The 22,648-nt window shown below is 42.9% G+C and overlaps 1 protein-coding gene across 4 annotated transcripts; it reads left to right on the top strand.

Annotated features, from left to right (window-relative positions):
* Window positions 1-716: 716 nt before the first annotated feature.
* Window positions 717-17,260, top strand: NFE2L3 (NFE2 like bZIP transcription factor 3). 4 transcript variants are annotated; one of them, XM_054192503.1, is made up of 5 exons: window positions 717-812; window positions 1,446-1,556; window positions 11,938-12,045; window positions 12,992-13,075; window positions 15,458-17,260. In XM_054192503.1, exons 1-5 carry the CDS (start codon window positions 735-737, stop codon window positions 16,667-16,669), a joined length of 1,593 nt encoding a protein of 530 aa, XP_054048478.1. In that variant the 5' UTR covers window positions 717-734; the 3' UTR covers window positions 16,670-17,260. The 4 variants fall into 4 exon arrangements, with proteins under 4 accessions (XP_054048478.1, XP_054048481.1, XP_054048480.1 ...); XM_054192506.1 differs by having other exon boundaries at window positions 732-812; window positions 1,459-1,556; XM_054192505.1 differs by lacking the exon at window positions 717-812 and adding an exon at window positions 818-885 and having other exon boundaries at window positions 1,459-1,556.
* Window positions 17,261-22,648: the final 5,388 nt, after the last annotated feature.

Raw genomic sequence — 22,648 nt, 5'->3', positions numbered from 1 at the left:
TGAGATGTGTCAAAACGTCCCCTGAGGTCTTCTCCCACACCACAGTATATGCACCAGCACCTTCAAAACACATGCTCCTTTTCTTCTCCATCTCTTGCAAGAAAGTTAGGCTATATTCAATTGCCACATATTTTCTTATCGTTAGAAAACTTGATCTACAAGCTCAAGAATTATGTGCAAAGATTTTGATTGTGTTGCAAGAACAACAACAGAAAAAAGGGGTTAACAGCAATGAATAATGTGGAATGTAAGGACTTGTGGTGGTGGAGGTCTGTCTTGGCATTTGTGCCGTGAATCATAATGTGTAAATGCATTTAGCTTAAGACACATAGCATTTATTTTTGCAACAGCAAAATCAACGTTGTTACCTTCAGTTACACTTCTACTTAAAAAGCCAGAGATCTTACTCTGGTGTGGAAAAAAAAGCTGGCAATGGAAGACTGTATCAGATTTCCAGTTAATTTGGAATTTTGAAAGAAAACTGTTATTTTATTGGAATACAAGAAACAAGGCACAAGAAAACGCTAGGAGTATTGTAATGCACCCGTTGCATACTATCACATTGGACACCACGAAAAATGGAAATGTCATCCGTGATAACAGAGAAATGAGAAACTGCGCCCATCACACACACGGTTATCACTGAACAAGTGACACTTTCAGGGTGCGCCCGAACAGCCCTGTGCCTTGTAAAATGCCAAAACAAGTCTGAAACACTCCGATAAGTAGAAGTGATGAGAAGCGATAAAAGGCCTTTTCAGAGGAGAGAGACAACAAAACAGCTGGAAAAGATACCTCCAGGATGTGCGCGGGTAAATTCGCATGGGGCTAAGCAGATGCGCTGGGGAAAATGCAGTTCAGTAGGAGGGCAAGCAAAGGCGGCGGGTAGATATTTAGACACCAGGTTGATTGTAATTAAAACTTGTAACTGTATTTTCTTTTTCTGTTATTTGGGAATTCTAAAAACCAGGAGGGGGGGTAGGAGGCGAGAATGCTTACTACCAGAGGCAGGTGGAGAATCACTTTGCATTTTTAGAATTATATTATATTATATGAATTATATTATATTATATTACATTATATTTTTACTATTTTATTATTTATTTTTATTATTTATTTTATTTTATTTTATTTTAATTATTTTCATTATTTTATTTTTATTATTTATTTATTTTATTTTAATTATTTATTTAATTATTTAATTTTTATAATTTATTTTTATTTTATTATTTTTTATTTTTATTATTTATTTTTATTTTATTATTTTATTTTATTTTAATTATTTATTTTATTATTTTATTTTTAGTATTTATTATTTATTTTATTATTTTATTTTATTTTAATTATTTATTTTATTATTTTTTATTTTATTTTTATTATTTTATTTTATTATTTTATTTTGGTTTTTTTTTTATCTTATTTTTTATTTTATTATTTTATTTTAGTTTTTCCCTCTAGCTACCCTACTTGCAAACTCGCCTCCTTTGTTCCCGGCCCGCTCCAGCGACCGAAGGCTGTTACTCCCCCCGGGCACGCAGGGAGCCCCCAGGACACAGGTGGGTGCCAAGGGATGCGGGGCTGCCGGGCTGCCCGCGTCCCCGTCCCGCCCCCGCGCCTCCTCCCGCCCGGGGGCCGGGCCGCTGCGGCGGCGGGGGATGGGGGGGAGTGCGCGGAGCGGGGCCGGGCGGCGGGACGGTTTCGTGCCCGGCTGCGGGAGCCGAGGAGACGGTCCGCCTCAACCCACCCCCCCGCCCCTCCACGCACCCCAGAGGAGCCTCGGCTGCGGGGGGCTACCGGCGGGCAGCCATGGGCCACCGACCCCCCGCGCCGCCTGGGGCTCCGCTGGCAGCCGGCCCTGCCCTGGCGAGTGCCCGACCCGGCTCTCGGTCCCGGGGCGAGCGGCGGCCCCCGGCCCTGCCCGCCCCGCCCGGGGGAGCCGCCCCCGGCCCCGCCGCGGGAGGAGGATGGAGCGGAGGCTGCCCCATGGCGGAGGTAAAGGACGACGACGGCGGCGGCGGGACGGCCTCGGGGCCGGGGAAGGAGGGGGCTGTGCCGGCCGGGCACCGGGTCTGCCCCGCCGCCTCGGCCGAGAGAGGGCGGGATGCGCCCCGCCGGGGGCGGACTAGGGGTGTAAGTGGGGGGCGAGCTGCGGGGACACGAGGGGGGACGCGTTTCTGGCACTGGAACAGGTTGCCCAGAGAAGTTGTGGATGCCCCATCCCTGGAAGTGTTCAAGGCCAGGCTGGATGGGGCTTTGAGCAGCCTGGTCTAGTGGGAGGTGTCCCTGCCCATGGCAGGGGATTGGAACTAGGTGGTCTTTAAGGTCCCTTCTAACTCGAACCATTCTATGATTCTGAGCCTCAAAAAATGGAGGGGCGAGACCTACAGAGGTGTGCGCGTGGCTGTGAGTCTGGCCCGTGGGGTCTGTGGTCCCGGGAGGGGGTCCCAGGCAGCGGGGAGGGAGCACAAACCAAGGGGCAGGTTGGTGCCGTGAAGTAATGCCGTGCAGCCTTCCGCTAACGGAGCAACTGGTGGTGGCCCTCCAAGCACCAGAGCAGGGTGAAACCCTTCAGAGGTGGCCACATGTGGCCCCAGCCCCGCTCATCACCTGCAAGGCCGGGTTGCAAGGCCAGGACTGTCACTTCTGCTTGGCATTTTCCTCCGGAATCGCCTCCGTTTCCTTCGCGTGGGCAGCACAGGCAGCTCAAGAACGTCCTGGGGTTTACAGAAATGCAGCTTCTCCGTGACGCATCGCGATGGGGAGCAGAACTGCACCCCTCATCTCGGGCCAGGGCGCCCGTGTCTCCGTAGTCCAGTAACTACACTCGGCAGGAGCATTTCTTATATTTGGGACCCTTACTGTGCCAGGGCTAAACTCCAGCCTCGTTGTATCTGCCTTTATTATCAGTGTGGCATCTTAAGTGCCCGGCAGCGATGGCTGGTTTCTCTGTTTCGGTCCTCACTGCCCTTCTGTCCCGCTCAGACCCGCGTCCCGCGCAGGAGCCGTGCACATCCGTAACTCGGAGATGAGCCGAGCCTTTCAGCCGCAGGGACTGCTTTTCTGAGATAAGTCGCTAGTGGGCAGAGAGTTTCGTTTTTCCCCAAGCGGTTTGTGGCCTGAGACTTTTGTGATACGCTGTGCGGATACGAAAGATACGGCAAAGCCAGGACGGTGGCTCTGCGACTCAGATGTTAAGTGCATTTTGAAATATCACGTTGAACTACCAACATTTTTCACGTTGGTTTTGAACCATTATGAATAGCTTGTTCTTATTATGAATTAAAGGACCAGCATCAACTGACAATTATTACATTTGTCTTGCTGGGTTTTCTTTTTTTTTTTTTCCTTCTTCCTTTTCTTTTTCTTGTTCCTCTTTTTTTTTCTTTTTTTTTTTTTTTTTCTATTTCCCCTTGCGTTAGCGTTGTTATTTTTATAAGGTAGTTGCAAAACTAGTTTCTACACCCTAACTGTAAGGGATCACTCCTTTCTGTGGAGAGATGATGATTCATTTCTTTGCCAAATGTAGGTCTGGGCCTCTCTCTCTTAAGCACGTTTTAAGTGAAAGAATGGTTGGAGCAAGATAAGGCGGTATTAAGTTCTTGACCTAAAATGTAAATGGACTTCTGAGTGCACACCACCACCGCCCCCGCTCCCGTTTCTCTTCCACCAGACTTCTTTGAAGTGCATGGTAGATCCAAAACATAAACACAGAGGGAAAAGTTGATCTTTGTTTTAAAGATGACCTCTGCGGGTTTGAATAAGTCCACTTGTGCTGTCAAAATGTTATTGTAACAGCATAATGGATTTCAGAGTGGTTCAGCTGATTTCTAACCTTCATTTTGCCTTTTGTAAAAATAGACCCGAGCTATTTTTAGCGTTCCTCTTATCCACACTCCATCAGGACGAGGAGTCCGTGTAACCAGACGGAAGGCGTTGCTTTGTTCTGCTCGGTATCGTGGGATCGTGTGGCGTTCTGTAAAGTTAGCAGCTGGATTCACCCACCCCTGGGTTCATTTGATTCACAGTCCTTGCCGAGAACGTTGCTGGCAGCACAACACGAGCTGTTCATCCTCGGCCTCGGGGAAATGGTATTTAAAACCGCTCTGGAAGACAACAGTAGATGAGAAAGAAAATGAATTCCGAGCCTGCTGTCGGAGCATGCTAAACCGTGCGGGGTTGCCTGGCCTATTTTTTCTGTTCTACAGCAGGATGAGATGTAGTGCGGTGTTAGGACAGCCTGAGCACTTCGTCTTTGACAGGGAGTGAAGCAAACAGGTGGGTTGCTACAATTAGTTTGCTGTCCCACAGGCTGGGCTCAGCCCAAACTTTTGTATTCAGTATGTTCCCAGCAAACTTCTGTGCTGGTCTGGCCTGAGTCAGCTGCGGAATCAAAGCTTGTGGGTTTGGTTCTTGTGGGTATTTGAGATGAAGACTAAGGTACCAAAACCAACACAATATATTTATTCTGAAATACACCTTTTAATGGAGAAATAATCATATGATGTACAAGAGGGACATAGAAGTGCTGGAGCGTGTCCAGAGGAGAGCTACCAGGCTGGTGAGGGGTCTGGAGACCAGGTCATATGAGGAGAGGCTGAGGGAGCTGGGCATGTTTAGCTTGGAGAAGAGGAGGCTGAGGGGAGACCTCATTGCCCTCTACAGCTACCTGAAAGGAGGTTGGAGAGAGGTGGGTGTTGGCCTCTTCTCCCAAGTAAATAATGACAGGACCAGAGGAAATGGTCTGAAGTTGTGGCAGGGGAGGTTTAGATTAGATATTAGGAAGAATTACTTTAATGAAAGAGTGGTCAGGCACTGGAACAGCCTGCCCAGGGAGGTGGTTGAGTCACCATCCCTAGGGGTATTTAAGAAACATCTAGATGTGGCACTTCAGGGCATGCTCTAGTGGCAGAGGTTGTAGATTTTGGGGGTGGGGTTTTTTTTGTGTGTGTGTGTATGGTTGGACTCGATGATCTCAAAGGTCCTTTCCAACCATGAAGATTCTATGATTCTGTGATAATGAAATAATCGTATGATGAGTCTTGCTACCTGTTTTCTTAGATGGACGTAACAGGACCAGAGATGAGAGTGTTTGTACCAGAGCAGAGATTGCATTTAAAAAAAGTTTTTTGTTCTGAATCCTATGCATAATTCATTGTCCTGCATTACCTACAGCAGGTCATAGCGGGTGGTAGGTAGAAGATGTGCTCATATGTCTTAGGGTATTAGTTTAATGCCTCTGTGCTGTCTGGTCTGGGTCAGCTACAGAATCAAAGCCTGTAGGTTTGGTTCTCGTGGATGTTTGAGATTGAGATTAAGGTACCAGGGTTCCTGCATGGGAACCGTGAGTTACATCTTTAGGCGGGGGGTGGGGAAGAAAAGAAAACAATAACCTTTTGCTTTGAATAGCCAGGAAGACATGCATCAGTTCATGCAAGGAAATGGAATCATTTCTACAGTAATGAAAGGTCCTACCACTTGCGGAATACCCTGGACCAAGTTTTTAGGCTCCAGTGGGCATGTTTGCTAAGGAAATAGATAGAAAACGTAAGAGTGAACTTTGTCTTTTCTTTGGGCTGATTATTTCTCATGGTACTTTTCTCCAGATACAGCAGTGTTTGTGCACCACCTAGTCACCCTCTTCACCCTTTGCTGAAAAAAACAGATTGCAATCTTGGTTTTTTTCAAGAAAGAATTTGTAACGAGAGCCCCACTTACTCCTTAAATGCTGGCAGTATGTTTAGCACCTATTTGAACACCAGCATCCACTATTGAAAACATGGGTGTCTAACTTTTTTTCTGCCCAGCTCACACCTTCTCACACGAGCAGGTCACATTGAGTAGGTCACGTTGACTTACCCAGGTGAACTTAGGCCTGTCGCCTTATTTTTTTTCCCAGTGTGTTTGTAAATTATTGTTGGATTGCTCAAAGAATGCGTTTTGAGGAAAACGCTAAATCGAGACACTGTGTGGCAGTGTAAATTTTGATGTTTTAAGTGTAGAAAAAGCAACAAAAGAATACAGGGAAAAAAAAAAAAAAAGACATGCAGCTGGCACTGGGTATAGGTCTGATGCTGGTGGGGAAAAGAGAGAAGCCATCCCACAGGCACATAACCTGGGATGCAGTCTGTGCCCCACTCTGACAATAGAAGGCTGCGTTTTCCTTAGGCTTCTCACTGTAAGTCTGCCCCAACAACACTTCTAAAAGCTGTTACGCTGAGCCATAAATCCATGTGCAACATGAACAAGACCTGCTTTCCGAAGCACCTTAAAAACTGTGTGTGGGGAAGTGGGGGGCCTCAGTGGTGCAAGATGGGGCATCAGTCCTATGTATACGGCAACAGTATTCACAAATACAGAGAAAGTCTCAAGAAGCTTCTCATACAACAGCGTCTTAGCTGAAGATCTTGCAAGAGTTAAGAGCTGCCCTGCTTGATTCAGTGGTTTTATTTTCCTTTTCTCTCTGAATATCAATATTTCTATATGTGCATGTTTGTGTATATATATATATATATAAACATTTGAAGAAAGGGACTATAAAAATTGGATGGGTTCTTCACCTTTCACGAAATACACGTGGGGAATTATTTAGATTAGCAGAAATTGACTACGTAGTTTTCCAATTTTTTTATCCGCGGCCTGAATCTTACAGCAAAAACGTTCTCATTTTCCAAATGGTGTGAACCCACAGGCGCCGATGCTGCCCCTGCCAGCAGAAGAGGCAGTGCCTGAGCTGGGTCATCGCCCTGTAGGTGGGACGCGCTCCAGCTCGGGGTGGGACAGAGAAGGAAGGCTCTGCTCCCACCCAAACCAAGCAGGTTTGTGACGTCCAGAGGTATTGCATTCTCTACGACAGATGTTGAAGCCCTTCCCAAGAGCTGAACTCCTGTGCGCGATTGAAGAACACCTGCTCTAATTAATAACCAACAGCAGAGAATTGCTGTTCTTTATGAATTACAGAAGTTAAGGAAGAAGATGCACAGCGGTTAATTTGTGTTGTTTGTACTGTAGTCTCTATGTTCGTGCTTAGAAAGGCCAGTTTGGGTCAGGTTATGTAAAACCTCATACAAGCGCAGTTCTTCGAACACAGTTAGAGGCGGAGTTTCACAGTATTACACCACCCTGCCCGCTCTGCTCTGCGGCGGCGGGACGTTCCTGTGGCTCCAGAGCTGGTTCGCATCTTTCTGTGCACCAGTTGCCCTGAGCTGTGTAGTTTTAGCCCTGTTTGCCGACTGCACGCCGATCGATAGCTGAAAACAGCTTGCCTGTGCTTTCTGACGGAGGGGTCGTGTTCACCCATCCAGTGCGTCGCTGTAGACCTATTCATGTTTGGGTATCATTACAGGTTCTGCTCCCTACATCTTATTTTATGGACGACAAATAACGTATGGGTGGGGGAAGCAAGGGGAAGGGGTATGTGGAAGGATAGTTTGCTGTACGGTACACCCAATTTATGCTGACGTCTATATTCCAATGTACTTAATTGGAAATGGAAGGCCTTATTTTTAATGTAGTAAGAAAAACTGCCAGAGCAGGCAGTGTCCTTCCAATTAAAAGTGGGCCAGGCCACCCACAAAAATCATACTTTCTCTCACCTCCGCATTGATTCTTGGACCACTTTAAGTAGCAGATTTGACATAGATTGCTATTTTTCATATTCCGAAGACTGACAAACTGAAGCTGATAGTTGACGTGCAGTAAGTTGTACGTTAGGGAAAGGGCAGACACACGGTTAGAGCCCAGCCCTCCAGCCTACAAGGCTGATGGATAATTCACACAATCAGACTTAGTCTCAGGTGGTGTTCTCTAGCCCAACAGAAACTGGGAAATGGCAGAAGCAAGACTAGAATTTGAGGTACTACTTTTTTTTTTTTCTTCTTCTTCTTCTTTTTGTGGGAGTTTTAGTGTAAATCTCCTGCCTTGTGCTTGTGCAGAAATCCTTCCAAATGCAAATTGAAGGTTTTTCTTCAGGTAGGGTCGCAGTTTACCATTGCTAAACAGCCTGCTGCGGGAGGTGTGAACTTCCACACCCTCCAGTGGTAGAAGTGGAAAGGCTGCTGCAATAAATGGCTTTAGTGGTAATAGCAAGGCTCCTACAATGAGCAAGAATTAGTCTTTTTCTCTGTACAGAGACCATCCGCATGTGGTCCTGATCTAGCTCTTGGGCTCATAGTGGTATTACTGTAACTCAATTACTGTTTCTTCTGCTGCCATTAATGCAAAATAAGGAACAGGACAGAAACCCTAAGAGTGACTCAGTGCAGTACTGAGTAAGTAGTATGTACAGCTGATTCCTTTTGTCTTTAGATGGATATTCAGACTGCAAAATTAAGCTATCATCTTTAACAAAATGCTTCATTCAAAGACATGATATGGCTGTTTCTGCGGGAGTTACCTCTCCTATTTTCCCCGTGGCAGCAGCCCAGCAATCAATCCTGTGATGCATGGGCACAGACAGAAGCGTTCAGTTGTTGAGCAGTGTTTTTCAGCTGTTCTTCATCTGGGAAAGACTAACAAGCTAGTGGGGAGTGTAATGTCAGAGAGTAAATCTTTAACAGCATAATCCAAGGGATTTTGGTTAAAAGCCAGAACGGAGAAATTAAGGGGAAAAGGTTCTGGTTGTGTTACAGGATTTCGATATAGAGAGTTTCACTGAAATGATCCCGTACATAGAAATCGGTGCTGTGAACAATCTTACACACACCGTATCTGCACCACCACTGTTGTGAAAAGCTAGTCACAGGGCTGTGCTCCCTCAGAAACTGCCCTGGTAGTGGGGAAAACACGTTTGTTTTTTTTAAAAAGGATGGATAACTTAACCGAAGTAATAATCAACGTAAGCAGGCATCAGTATATTATAATATCATCTGCTGGAGGGAGAAACGGTGGTAGTAAGGCTAATCTTCAAAGCCACAGGGTGCAGCACTATTAATCTCATTCAGTGGAGGTGATACGTTCCCTTTGGTAAATTACAGTGAATGGTCACGATTGCAGCTGTGAGACCCTGCTTCCCTCCCATCCCTGCTGGCATCTCCGTTCGCATCAGCAGGAGTTTTATGTGAAGATCAGAGGGAGACTCTGATCTCCGTCCTGTTCTTAAAGCCGAGGGGTCATTAGGACAAAATGGCACGTGATCCTGTAGTGCAGTTGGTGGCTCTCAGCCTGGAAACTAAGGGTACCAAGACATTCTCTGTGGCTTAGCAGACAAAATAGTCAAAGCCATTATTTTCCCTTAAAAGATACATAAAAGTCAATGCGGAGTCCAGGTAAATCCTAAAATTCATGGTCAGAAATATTCCCCATCTCCTTAGTGGTCAACAGCTCTACGTATCAATAGGGAAAGACCTGAAAATTCGGTTGTCTTTGACTTCCTGGGGAAACTGAAGCCATGACAGTCTTCACAAATTTCTACGAGCTTCGGGAGCATTTAGTTTCTCTTCAGAAAGGATCCGTCCCATCAGGCACATTGGAAATTCAGTTGTCCTCACGATGGTGCTGGGAAGAACCATCTCCATCGTAGCCTTCATCAGACTGGCGTCGTCTGCAGGCGGATTTCCACCATAAGCAGGTTGAACTGTGAGGGTTTCAAGTGATGAAGCAGGTCCCACGCTGAGCTCATCACAAAGTTACCGGAAGCTGCTTTTCTTTTCCCTGGTGGCAGGATAGGTTTGTACCCCTTGTAATTTTAATAGGAACCATCCAGTTCTCACCCATATACTTTCTGTATTCAAAACCAGTGCTTACAGTTGTTTTTTCGAGGCGTCACGTTATAGATACCACATTTCTAACTGTTTCCTGCATTTGACGCGCTGTCAGCTGGTAGAGTGATTAATTTGCTGTGTTATTCGGGAGCCGAATACTCTGCCTTAGCAGCAGCAGCTTTCGTGGACACTCAGCTCAAGAGGAGCTGCTTAAGGTCTTTAATAGCCATTGTCCTTGACATCTTGTCTGGTTTTGATGATGGAGAATTGTATTAATTAGGATGTTAATAGATCATATTCATTGGACAGGTATTAGGTTGGTTCGTTGTAAAATTAAAGACTAGCGCGGATCTTGCGAATGTGTAATTATGGGTCTAACTTCATGCTTGTGAGCAGTTCCATTGAACTCGTTTGCAAGTGTTCGCAAGTAGCTGGTTACCGTGTGCTCAGGCTCCCATACACTAAGTTCCCTCTCCCGCTGTTTTACTACGTAGAGGAAAAAAACTCTATTTTTTTGTGTGCGGTTAGACAAGTAAATGTTTTCTCATATTTGGCAATAACAAGTCATCAGGTCATTTCCAGCTGCAGCTGACAAAGACGACATACTATATTGGAATATATATTTTAATATATATTATATATATATATATGCTATGTATATGACATATATATTATATATACATTAATAGCTAGAAATTGTGTTGGTCATCACTGAAGGAAAGTACCTCTTACATCAGAGTGGCAGATGAGTGCCCTGTATGTCTTATTTGTTGTTACAAATGACTGTTTATAAAGTTAAGGTTCCCTTCCAAGCCTTGAAAAGAAAGCACAGAAAAATGGAAAGGCAACAAATAAAATCAGTTACAAATAAAATTATTTTTCATAATTTAAAAAAGAAGCTTTAATAGAATTAATAAAAATGAAATTAATATTACTTTATTTTCAAATTATATTTAATTTTACTCTGGAGTCCTATTTTTAAACCTTCTTACATTTAATTTTTAATGTGTTTTGGATGAAGCAATAATTAATAAAAATGTTGTACACATTTTGATGACTATTACAGCTGCAGTTTTGGTATAGTTTATGCTTTCATATAAAACCTACAAAGTGAATTTATTGTGATTTTTCGAACAGAACACTAACTCGTTACATTTGCTGCTGTTGAGAGCTTGTCTTTTCTGCTCCTGCCAAAGCTTTTTGCTGGGGATATAAGGAACTAATGCAGTGTGGCCACTTGATTTTCGGGCTGCCATTCCACCGAGTTTCGCATTTTAATAACTCAGACTTGCCCTATAGAGGCTGAAATATCAAAGTTTTTAAAATTATAAATATGTAGAGTCCTCAGCAGTGATTCGTTCTTACCTAGCAATGCCCCAGCCCTATAATAAAAATTTAAGAAGTCTGCTGATATGACTATAGATAAAAGATAACTTGAAAAATGCTTCTGAGACCACTAAATCAGAACAATTTCATTGCTGGAGATTAAAAAAAACCACCCCATCATTGACTATGTGGAAGTGATGGGGAAATAGAGCTGCTGTTACAATACATGTTAATGTGATTGTTTTCCTGAAAGAAAAAACGAGGGATTTTGCTAACTTTCCATGTATAATTGCCTATTTTAAGATTCCATCACTGAGTATGTATCTGGCTTGGAAATGTTGTTGTGAAATGACATCCTTAAGACAGTGATAGCCCAAACTTCCCATGAAATCACATCATCATGTGTCCGTTTCAGAAGAATTTTGTTTCCAGTGTTTATGAACGTCCATTTCTATCGTAGGTAGGTTCATTGTCTGGGCACCAAAAGAGGAGGAGGTGTCTGCCCTCCTGAACTGACGTCGGTCTCATTCTGCCCCCGAAGTCTACACAGAGTCAGTTCATCCACATGAATGAACGCTTCAGTGTATATTTTATTTGAAATGCTATATCTGGAAAAAAAAAAAAAAGGTGCATTTTAAAGATTAATTTTGACAGCATAGACTGCCAAGTCTACCACTAAACCATGTCCCTAAGCACCATGTCTCCATCTCTTTTAAATACTTCCAGGGATGGGGACTCAACCACTTCCCTGGGCAGGCTGTTCCAATGCGTGATACAACCCTTTCGGTGAAGAAATTTTTCCTAATACCCCATTTAAACCTCCCCTGATGCATCTTGAGGACGTTTCCTCTCGTCCCATTGCTTGTTACTTGAAGTAAGCGTGTTAATAGCACTGTTTTATTTGTGTCTTCAGGATGTTGACCTGAAAGCTTGTCAGGAAGCTTTGGATGACTGCTGTCCAGTCCAAGGAGATGATCGGCGCGAACTGCAAGAGGAGGAGGAGGAAGAAAACATAAATCAAGTAAATAAAGAAAAAAAGGGAAGAAGGAAAAACTGAAGAGGAAGTGAGGGAGAATATAGGTCTTATCACTGAGACAGACAGTAGTGAAAGAAACAGTGAATGTTTTTGAAAGGAATATTTAATTTTTATCTTTTCATTTGGGGGTGTCCTTTGCAAGGGCAGGAAAGGAACCCTGACTTCAGACAATAGTTGTAAATTATGCCCTTATATACCATGAAAATGTCCCCCTCCAGTATAGTTTATGCAATTGAAGTGTTCTGAAGTGTACAGAAATGACTTGCAACTAACCATTTTTCGATTTGTTTTATTTAAATATTTTCTCCATTGTGAAGGTATTGCATTTGTGTGCAAGGATTTCTTTTTTGGCCTACAGACACTTGAGATGTGGATGCTAAATCATCCTGCTTTCACTGTTTATGTAAAGATTACTGCTCAGATGTAGAATTACATTTGAGAAACTGGATTGTTCAGATCTTAATGTGTGTATCGTAACTGGAAGGCAGAGAAATAATCTCAGTGATGTTAAACTGAAACGGGTGCACTTTGGGTTTTGTTCTCTCCGAGAGCTACAGTGGAAAGAGCATTCATTGTTCAAGAGATCTTAGGAGAACTTAGAACATCGGATCTGGGTTTCTTGCCAGCTCCTCTGTTTGCCCCTGCCCTGGCAGCTGGGCTATGAAAAAATACTTGTTTTTTTCCAGAGTGTCGGTGCAGCCTCAGGGAGGAGGAAAGCCCAGTTCTGCTGTTGTGGGGCAGAGTAGGGATGCTCCTGCCATGGAGTTCGTTCTAGCAACGTGACATCTCCCATCAGGATGAAGACTTGGTGGTGGGGTCGGCAGCAGCATTTCACAAAGCTGTGCTGTATTTCCTCTAGGACTTTGATTTTCACCTCCTTTTATGTAAAGTAACTGTGCCTTACAAAGCATTTCTGTTTCTTCTGTCACAGGGCAACCGCAACCATGTAGATCCCCTTCTCTCCTTCGAGGGCTATTTACAGCTTCTGTCCTCGCAGGTGGAAAACATGCTAGAGGTAAAAACACATGTATTGCTAATACATTGGGATACAGTCAGGGATTACTGGATAATGACTTACTCTGTTTTGTCTAACAAAAAACCCCCCAGGGAATATATCAGCAAATCAATGTAGTAAAACTTGCCTGAAGACATGAAAGACGCTACTGTCCACCTTTTACAGCAGCTGTCACTGGTTCTACTTGAACAATTTTCCCCAGTAACTTGTCTGGGATATGAAAGCTATGAAGTTCTGCCTTTCCTGTGACCTGGTGTTGAAAGTTGGATGGAGCCGCTGGACAACTTAATTAGTTCAATTAATAATTCCCTTTCTGAAACCTAATGCCGATTCATATTTATAGAGCAGCTCTTGGTATGTTTCTCTAGAGCAACGCTGAGTTGTTAAGCGCTAGCAGCTATTGGGCATTATTTGTGGTGAAAGATTACAGTTGTCATAAATGTTGGGTCAAGTGCTTACAAGGATACTACCCTCAAGAAAAGACCCGTCTTCACTGCAAATCAGGTCAGTCAGCATTAGCAGCAAAACTATTTTGTTTTCTTTTGTTATCTTCTGGGCTTCTGATACTATTGTTTACTTCCTGGGTGCCCATCTTCACAAAAAAAACCCAGTTGTTATCTTAATTGGAGTCTCCCTCCTCTCCCACAGCTCATAGCTGCGGTCATTAACCATGAACCTACTCCCTACATTCCTTTTTTGCGATATTCCAAGGGCATCTTACATACGCTTCCCATTGTAGGAGCCTTCCAGGGTCATTAGTGTTTTCCGTGTAACTTCATGTTTATCTCTGGAGCACCTAGTTTTGGGAATCCGTAGTTTGGATAGAGCCTCCCAGCCCATAAATTAGTCTGCTCCTCTCTTCAGCTTTGATGATGGATTCCGCACTAACAAGGTTCAGAAGTTCGTCAGTTTAGTTTTCTCTGCTCTTTTCATAATTTGATAGGAATTTGGCTGTAGGTTTTATGTAGCTATAACAATACACGGTTGCATATTTTATTTAAGACTATTAATGCACTGCCATCTTGTGACAATCTGTCGGTTGAAAATGGATTGCTTGTTTTTTCCAGGTACCAAATCTTTACAGCATGGGGGATTTTTTTAATAGTTAACTTGCTAAGAGTATTTATTTTCAAGGGTTTTAATTGAAAATACCATCTCTGTCTCACAGACTACAGGCAGTCTAGTACATGGTAACTCCCTGGGAGAAATAAGGCAAGACTTTTTCTGTTACCTGAGCTCCCAGTAAGCGTAGTAGAGAACTTAAGACATTCCAGTCTTTATGGTACATCATTCCTTCCCTGTGGAAAGTGCTTTTTACATCATTTGTTCAATGGACTGCAGTCAGAAAAGTCCTTTCCTGGACCACAGTAGGAATGCTCAGCTATGGAGGAATCGTATCATACGCTTCCTACTTGATGTATTTACGTTCTGGTTTTTTGTATCCATGTATTTTATGACTACTCTCCTTGTCAGCAAGTGCCCTGACATAATCTTGCTCAGTGACTTTGTACTTCTAGGACCCAGCAACTATAACCCAGGCCCACAAAAGGTGGGCCTTAATGCTACTGCAGCGCTCGTTTATCATCTGAACTTCAGGGCTGAGGGATCATACAGCGTTTTTATTTTTGTAAAGAAAAACTGAGTAGTAATTTAAGGTCAAAAGACATCCACAGAAGGTGTGATTTGGGGTGGGGATGTTTCCTCCAGGCTGATTAGTAAAGGAGTCGAGTTGCAATCTGAACACAATAGACCTCAGTTTAGAAGGAGCTAGGCCAAATGTGGCAGCTCACAGCCCCCAAAGCTTTATAACCTGTGAAAGAAAAGCAGTCAGACTGCGACAGCATGACCTTGGCGTTCCTCTCCTCCTCCCCTCGTTTCTTACACCACTGTTCTCCCTGGTTAACTCCTGCAGGTGAGCAATTTATCTTCTGTACAAGGTTAATTTTCTAACAGCTTAGCACCTTGAACCAGCTCACCCTGGAAGCAGATGATCATCAATACCAGGGGCAGGACCACCCCTCCTGGAAGGACCCTTTTTTAGACCAGCTCAGGTATAACACGCAGGCTGTAGTTTGATGTACGCTTAGCATCAGTCCCATTTCCACCTCTTAACACTCATCAGCCCCACACTGTCCTTCTCGAGACCTCCTCCTCCCATCCCTTCGGTCACTTTTCTTCTGCACCCTTCCTGCTTCCTCTACCCACATGCCAACACAGGTTACACTTTGTACAAGTGGGAAGCAGTATTCAGAATAGCTAGAGGAGTTAAACATATAAAATTTTGACTTTAATAGATTCAAATAGTGGAATATTAAAAAATGGAGGAATGTAGAGGCGTTCATTTTATAAAAGATGCCATTTTCCCCCCCCATCATCTTTTAGGTGAGCTTACTGGAAGATATACAAGTTGCTACTTCTAGTAGAGGCCGAGACCCATTATCCTCACACCACGATACAAATGCGACCCAGACACTTCGCCACTGTTTCAGTCGTCACGATGCCACGCTACTAAGAACAGATTACCCCACTCAATCAGATTCAGAAACAAGACTTTTACAAAGGCAAGAGTCTTTTCCTCAGTCAAGCTCTAATATCACAAATCCAGGAGCGCTACTTCATGGGTCAGATTTGACAGGGCTGTTTTCAGCTGCTGACATTAGAAGCCCAGCAGCCCATGATGATAATTTTGATGAAATTAAGCTCATGTCTTTGGCTTTGGAGGAAGGCTTTGATCCTATAGAAGTTTCTCAGCTCTTTCAAGAACCTGGCTCAGATTCGGGACTGTCTTTGAATTCAAGTCACAGCACGGCCTCTTACTCAGTCTGCAGTGAAGGTGCTGTTGGGTACAGCAGTGATGTTAAATCTGTTTCTCCACATGGCTTAGAAGCTGTTGGTGGCCATTGCCAAGAACACGCTAAATATGACCATGTGGCATATCCAGGTGATTCAGGGTGTTCTAGAGAAGCCACACTTCAGCAGTTTCTTCATAACCCCACATATAATCAGATGCCAAGTCAAGCAGAATCCACTTCGGAGCATCATCAACAGACGTGGATGGCGAAACCAGGCGAAGTAAAGGATAATTGCCACAATTCTACTGATACAAACCTTAGTAGCAATGAATGGTGTGTGAAAGCTACGAGAACACCATTTTCGGTTGATGAAATTGTGAGCATGCCTGTTGAGTCCTTCAACAGCATGCTCGCCAATAACCATCTGACAGATACTCAGGTATCACTTCTACGTGACATCAGAAGAAGAGGAAAAAACAAAGTTGCTGCCCAGAATTGTCGTAAACGCAAACTAAATGCAATTCTTAACTTGGAAGAAGATGTGTGTAATCTTCAAACACAAAAGGAGAGCCTTAAAAAGGAGCACTCTCAGCACAGCCGATCAATCAGCCGGATGAAGCAGAAGTTAAACAACTTGTACCGTGACATTTTCAGTAGATTGAGGGATGACCGGGGTAGACCTGTTAACCCATGCCAGTATGTCATTCATTGCAGTAGCGAGGGCAGTGTTTTCATAATACCCAAACACTTGGTCAAATCAGAACAGAAACGAGATAATGAAAAAGAGCCGAAACAACAATAAGATGTCTGAGATCACTTAGGTTTTATTTTTCCTGAAAGAACGAGAAAGATATTCGTGTGAAGACTGGAGGTCAGTGACTACAGTAGTACAGGTGGAAACGACTACATTTGAGGAAGAATACATGTACAAGTGTCTGGCAAACCAAGCAGATTGTGATCTGTTAGAAAGTCTACCAGCTGAGAAGCAAACAAGGAAATACGTTTAGTTTTAACAAGAACCAAAGCAGCTAGGCCATCGGTACAAGCAGAATTGCAAATACTGCGTTTATAAGCCTCTGTAAAACTAGGAATTTAGTTTCTGGTGATGGGGAGGGTGGTGGGGGAGGAAATGACACATCAATAGGGGAAAAAAAGCAAGCTTCAGCTCAGATACAGATGGAAGAAAAATGTGGTTTAGGCCCAAGTACTAGATTCTTCATATACAAAGTGACATTTTATTATTCGTTTTTAGCAGTGGAAGAAAAATTGTAGCTCAAGTTCATCTTCACCTGAAATTCACTGTGGAGTTATGTATTCCTAAGAGATACACCATGCTTTGCACTTGCTCAGCAACGTTCTGCGTCTCTCAGCTTTCCTTTGAGGAGAGACACCCAGGGAGCGATTGCATTTTTCTCACTACTTCCACCATCATAGCTCCAAGCAAACACGATATACCAATTAATTTTACAGTTCATATGGTCAATATTGTCTTACCTTCATCCTCTGCAACGGAATCATTCTCAAGTTTCTTTCATGAAAGTGAGTGATGGTGAATGAGTTCCTGTTGTTTCCTAGTCTGGGATATATTTACTTTTATGCCTTCCCTTGTGGTTACCTTCCTCAAGGAGAAGTACTAAAGGTTTTCCTTTTAGTTTTTAAAAATAATTGTTTTTTTTATAAGTATCTTCAGCTTTATGGATTTTTTTTTTTTAAATTTTCCCCAAATCTTTAAAGCAAATTAAATTGTACAAAATTACTTTTTATCTGTACTTGTAATAACGAGGTTACACTCCAATAGTGGTTTTGAATGGAGAGAAGAGCTTTCAGTTTTGTTATTTATTTGTGCTACTAAAAAGAAGATGTTCTATTCACTTACATGTTTATTCCCAACAGCTTATCCTTTTCTATTTAATAACATAAAAAAAATGGTCTGCAAAAAAACCACCAACCAAACAGCCTAGAAGAGAAACAAGCATGTAATGATAAGGAAGGAATGTTAAGAGGCATACTAGTTTGTACGATACTGAAATCATTACTAATATTAACAACTAGACAGCAACAGATACTTTTTATAGCTTTTATAAACAAAACCCATAAAAGTGGTATAAAAAAACCCCCTCTCATTGTTCTTGGCATGACAACAGTGTAGCAACTTTATGGTCCGGTATGTTAAAAAAAAAGCACTTGCACCAAACACATGAAAACTACCCGTACACGCAATACAAGTTAAGATACCAAATGATACCTTTTGAAGGAAAAAACCTGTGCCCTTAGCGCGTGAATCATGTTTGTTTGCACTTACGTTTACAGTAACTGGTAGCATCAACTGGCATTTTCTGAAAAGGAAACACCGCCTCAGAGCGCGAAATGCACTGAACAACTGATGTTGAAATCAGCCATTTCACACCATTTGCTCTGCATTTTATATTAAAAGGTTTCTTTAAATATATGTCTGCATCTGTTCTTTTATTTATCAGTTGCACCACAGCCTCAAATTGCTGGAGTAAATTCGTAGCGGAAACTTTCATTATCTGTCTTTTGCTGTTGGTGAAGCATCGCTGTGAAGCACATCTCTCCTAACTGGCATCCACAGAGAATTTATTTAATTGCTAGTTCATTAACTTCAACCAAAACATGCAACGGGTAACAGATACATACGATGAACTGTGAACCTTATGTCTAGTTTGGGGATGGGGGGGGAGCCACCCAGTACATTTGAGTCAGTGTGATTTTCACCTTTTAATTAAATGACACAATAAGCATTTTAAAGTCTATGGGTGTAGCCTTTGCAGGACCAGGGCTTTAGGTCTGCTTCACGGCCCACGTGTCCAAATTCGGATAGATACTAAACTAGGCCCATAACTGATAAAACCAGGAACCCAAGTATTTCTGGGTTTAGGGCCTCACAAGTTTCTACAGTCTGGGGAGAGGGGAGGCTAAACCCTCCGATGGCCACCCCTTCAGGAGCAGGAGCGAGCTTTGGGAAATCACATTAAGCCAGCCACTAATGAAGCAAAGCAAACACCCATTTGGGTGACGGTTACACAGTTAAGTTTTGGCACATGCTGAAAATAAGGAATCACATTGGAACTCTTTCAGCAATCCCAAGGGAAGGCAGCGTACTCCAGATTCCTCTAAAATCAAGACAGCAGCCCCAACCCTGTCTACTTCCATTACCTGTAAATCTCAGCTTGTTCCACAACTTTTTTTTTTTTTTTTCAGAAGCTTATGTAGGAAACTCAACTAGCAACTATACCACTACAAAATCTGTCGGGTGAATTAGTAATTTTGGGTGGACTGAGAGTTGTAACAGCGCTGAGGATGCAGACACTGAGCTTGTGTGATTTTTTCCAAGCCTCCAGCTACCTACCCACATTTCAGATAAAATTGTGGGCAGAATTCAAAACAATGCCCTATTTTTTTCAGTTTTAGTAGACAGCCATTACATTTCGCCTAAGAACTGTTGATACCTTTTGAAGTGTCTTCCCTTTCTGTGACTAGCCTCTGTTTAAAGAAAAACAAAACCCCAAACATTGCTTAGACTTGACTATGCCTCACATTTTCATATCCTTCAATTATTGGTGAAAATCAGACTAGACAGGTAAGGAAAAAGTAGGTTTTATAGCAAGCTTTCCTCCCAAGGGTTCCTGAAACTACTTTTAATATGCTTCATATAATGGCCTTAGACTGTATTTTCAACCTACATACAAGGAGGAGACACCGCACAGGAGTCAAAGAGCTACTGAGGAGAAGAGCAGTCTAAAGAAAACTCGTTAACTGAAATAGCTGTAAAAGTTAGGAAACGGCTGACTGAAATCGGTCTCATCCTCCTTACTGATAGATCATAACTTTCAAGAAACCAAAAGCATACAAACCAGGAACTACACGATATAAAGACACGATGGGGCATCAAACTGGCTCTGGGGTCAGGCATCTAGGGAAAAAGCTCTTAGGGCAGCATCCTGCCTTACTGGATACTAACACGGAGAAAAGCATCTCTGAAGTAAAGACTGAAAACATTTTTTTTAAAGACTGAAAACATCTTTTTTAAAGATTTGTTACACTGCTAGAAAATTGCAAAGCTGAGGATCACAGATTCAGCTGTTGATGCAGCAACAAATAATGCAAATACCAACGTGGGTGTTCTCATTATCGTTCCCATGGTAAAGCTATTAAGGAGTCTGTAACATTCGAGTAGCAAACTGTGTTTTTGTTACACTAATAATGAGAAGAGCTTATCTGCAGGAGGTTAGAAAAGGTCAGATGAAGTATAGAGAAAAACAGCGTCTGGTAAGGAAATCACGAAGCACACAGCTTACCTTCCCCGTCATTGCTGGTAGCAACGCGCACAGGCGCTATGGAACAGCATTGGCCACTAGCTGCTCTTAGAGCCATACTTCTTCTGGAGAAGCATCCATTAGAAACAACCACAAGTGTCGTACTTTATTGAACTGCAACGGCCCCAGCATCGTTTATGACACTAGGGCTGGACACTGGTGTACAGGCACACTGCAAAGGAGCCCCCAGAGAAGAGACACGGTGTACTGCTGTGACACCACACACGCTTTGAGTCACCACCAACAGCGCTGAAGTGCAGCTTCAGCTTCACGTTTTGGTTTTATTCAATAGACTCGGCATTTTACAGAATTTTTACAAGCTAAGATTGCTCCTGCTCAAGAGCTTACAATCTAGTTTTAGATGGGGTAAACCAGAGTAACAAACAAAGGACAAAGCAACTTCATCAAGATCCGTTTGTCAGTGTTAACAGCTCAGGTTTTGTCCCAAAATACCCACGCTACACTCTCGGCTTGTGGGAGTCAGAAGTGCAGTTTTAACGAGAATCTTGAGGACAGAGCAGGTAGAGGCCTATAAATGAGACAACAGGACACTCGGCACCAAGTTCTAGTGAAAAAACTGTTTATTAAATAGAGATGACACAGATAACCATGTGAAGTCTTATTACTGTAGCGTACCTCAAAAGTATCGAAACTTGCTACCTGCCACACGGCTACGAGAACTCCATTAAAATGCATCAGCCATTGATTCTCATACAAGAACGCCTCAAAATGGACCAAAAGCAAACAGACCAAGAAAGAGGAAGCAAAGGGGTGGGGAGGACTCGCCCACAAAGTCGCCTTGTCCATGCAGCAAAGCAGCACGGGAGGTCACATAAGGTAGTTTGTGAACTAGTTGACCTAGTATGCTCATAGCAATTCAGGCAAGTCACTTTGACTGTTGATAAATAAACCACTTCTTGCTACATCAACTGGAGTAACTTCTGCTGCAATGCAAATCAACACTAGCTGCAAAGCAAGAACACAACTGTTGAAAGGGACAGCATGGCTTCCGGCAAAATGGATCATCGTCACCCTGATGCACCCTTCCGTGTCACACTCCTATGCATTCCTACCAGAGTAACTCTATAAACAAAGAGAGCTTCCCCTTCAGGAAGGTGGGAAAAAAAAAAGTAACATCGCTGCTACAGGGTTTCACTTGCATCATGCACTCTGCCATGAAAACACACTGGAACACTCAAGCTACAGGGAATGGACTGTTTCAGCGTGTTCTTGGCAAAGCCTCCTCTTTCCCAGGTGTGGTCAAGCTGCCAAAAACTGAGCTGACAGCTCCTTCAGAATTCAGATCTGTGGGTTTTGGGGTCTGTTTCTTCCCCAGAAGTAGCATGACTTCATCCCCAAAACAGTACGTACATTCACCATAAAGCTAAAAGAATGCAGCCTTCTTCCCTACACATGACAAAGTTCAATCTGTGGTAATTTTACAATATTAAGAACAATTTCTCACATTTTCCTAAAGGCTTTTCAGCACCTGAAGCACAAGTAAAAGATAGAAGTGAATAAAATTCAACCTTCATTGTAAATACAGAGAACGCTGTCTGAGCGGCCAGAACCTGAGTATTGACCTCTCTTCACCACTTCATAAATCCAAGTCATGCACTAGTTTTTGGGTGGGTTTTTTTTGTGCCCATACTGGTTACCAACAAGGTATGTTGTCTTTCACATTCTTCCCTTAGTCCGCCACAGAAAGTGTTTGCTGAGGACAAGCTGGGCCTAGCACCAACAACCTGATCCTCAGTTGTTAGTACACTGAAACATGCTGACCAGCAATGTTACCCTTACTCTGAAAACAGAAAGTCTGTAGAGTGACATAAAACCAACTTCTTAGAAATTAGAAGAGAAAAACTACATGTTGTCTACAAATTGAGGACCAGTAATTGATCACACACTGTCGTTTTTATTCAAAGTTGCTAGCTTTCAGTATCAGGCTGACTCAAAACAGTGCCTTCTCTCACTGAATGCATCAGTAAACATTGTGATTGTCACTTACTTTAATTCTTAGGAACATACCAAGAAAGAAAGTCCGGAGAGGTCAACAGCAAGACAATAGGAAACTTACTCAAATACTCCATGTTTTCAAGACTTTAAATATCCAGTAACTCAGTGGGGTTTTTTTTTGCATACTGCTATCCCCTATACACTCCCTTCCCCCATCGCCTGTAGATCAAAATTAAAACATCCTCATTATGGAAAATATAACACACTTAATTCAAGTAAGTTTTAAACCTTGTTGCAAAACTACTGAATGAGTGGAAGCATCTTAAACAGAAAGAAAGAAGAATTACTCCCTTTGAAGTGGTTTTTTGTTTTTTTTTTTTTTTAATGTCATAGGAATGGGGACTTGGCAACTGTAAAGAAAAAACTTCCATTAATTGCATTTAAGTTCCAGGAAAGGAGGACAATTCCTTATCAACAGGTCAACTCGT

The sequence above is a fragment of the Rissa tridactyla genome, chromosome 2 (assembly GCF_028500815.1).
Source record: "Rissa tridactyla isolate bRisTri1 chromosome 2, bRisTri1.patW.cur.20221130, whole genome shotgun sequence".
In the NCBI taxonomy this organism is placed as follows: Eukaryota; Metazoa; Chordata; class Aves; order Charadriiformes; family Laridae; genus Rissa; species Rissa tridactyla.
This window is presented reverse-complemented; position numbering and strand designations above follow the sequence as displayed.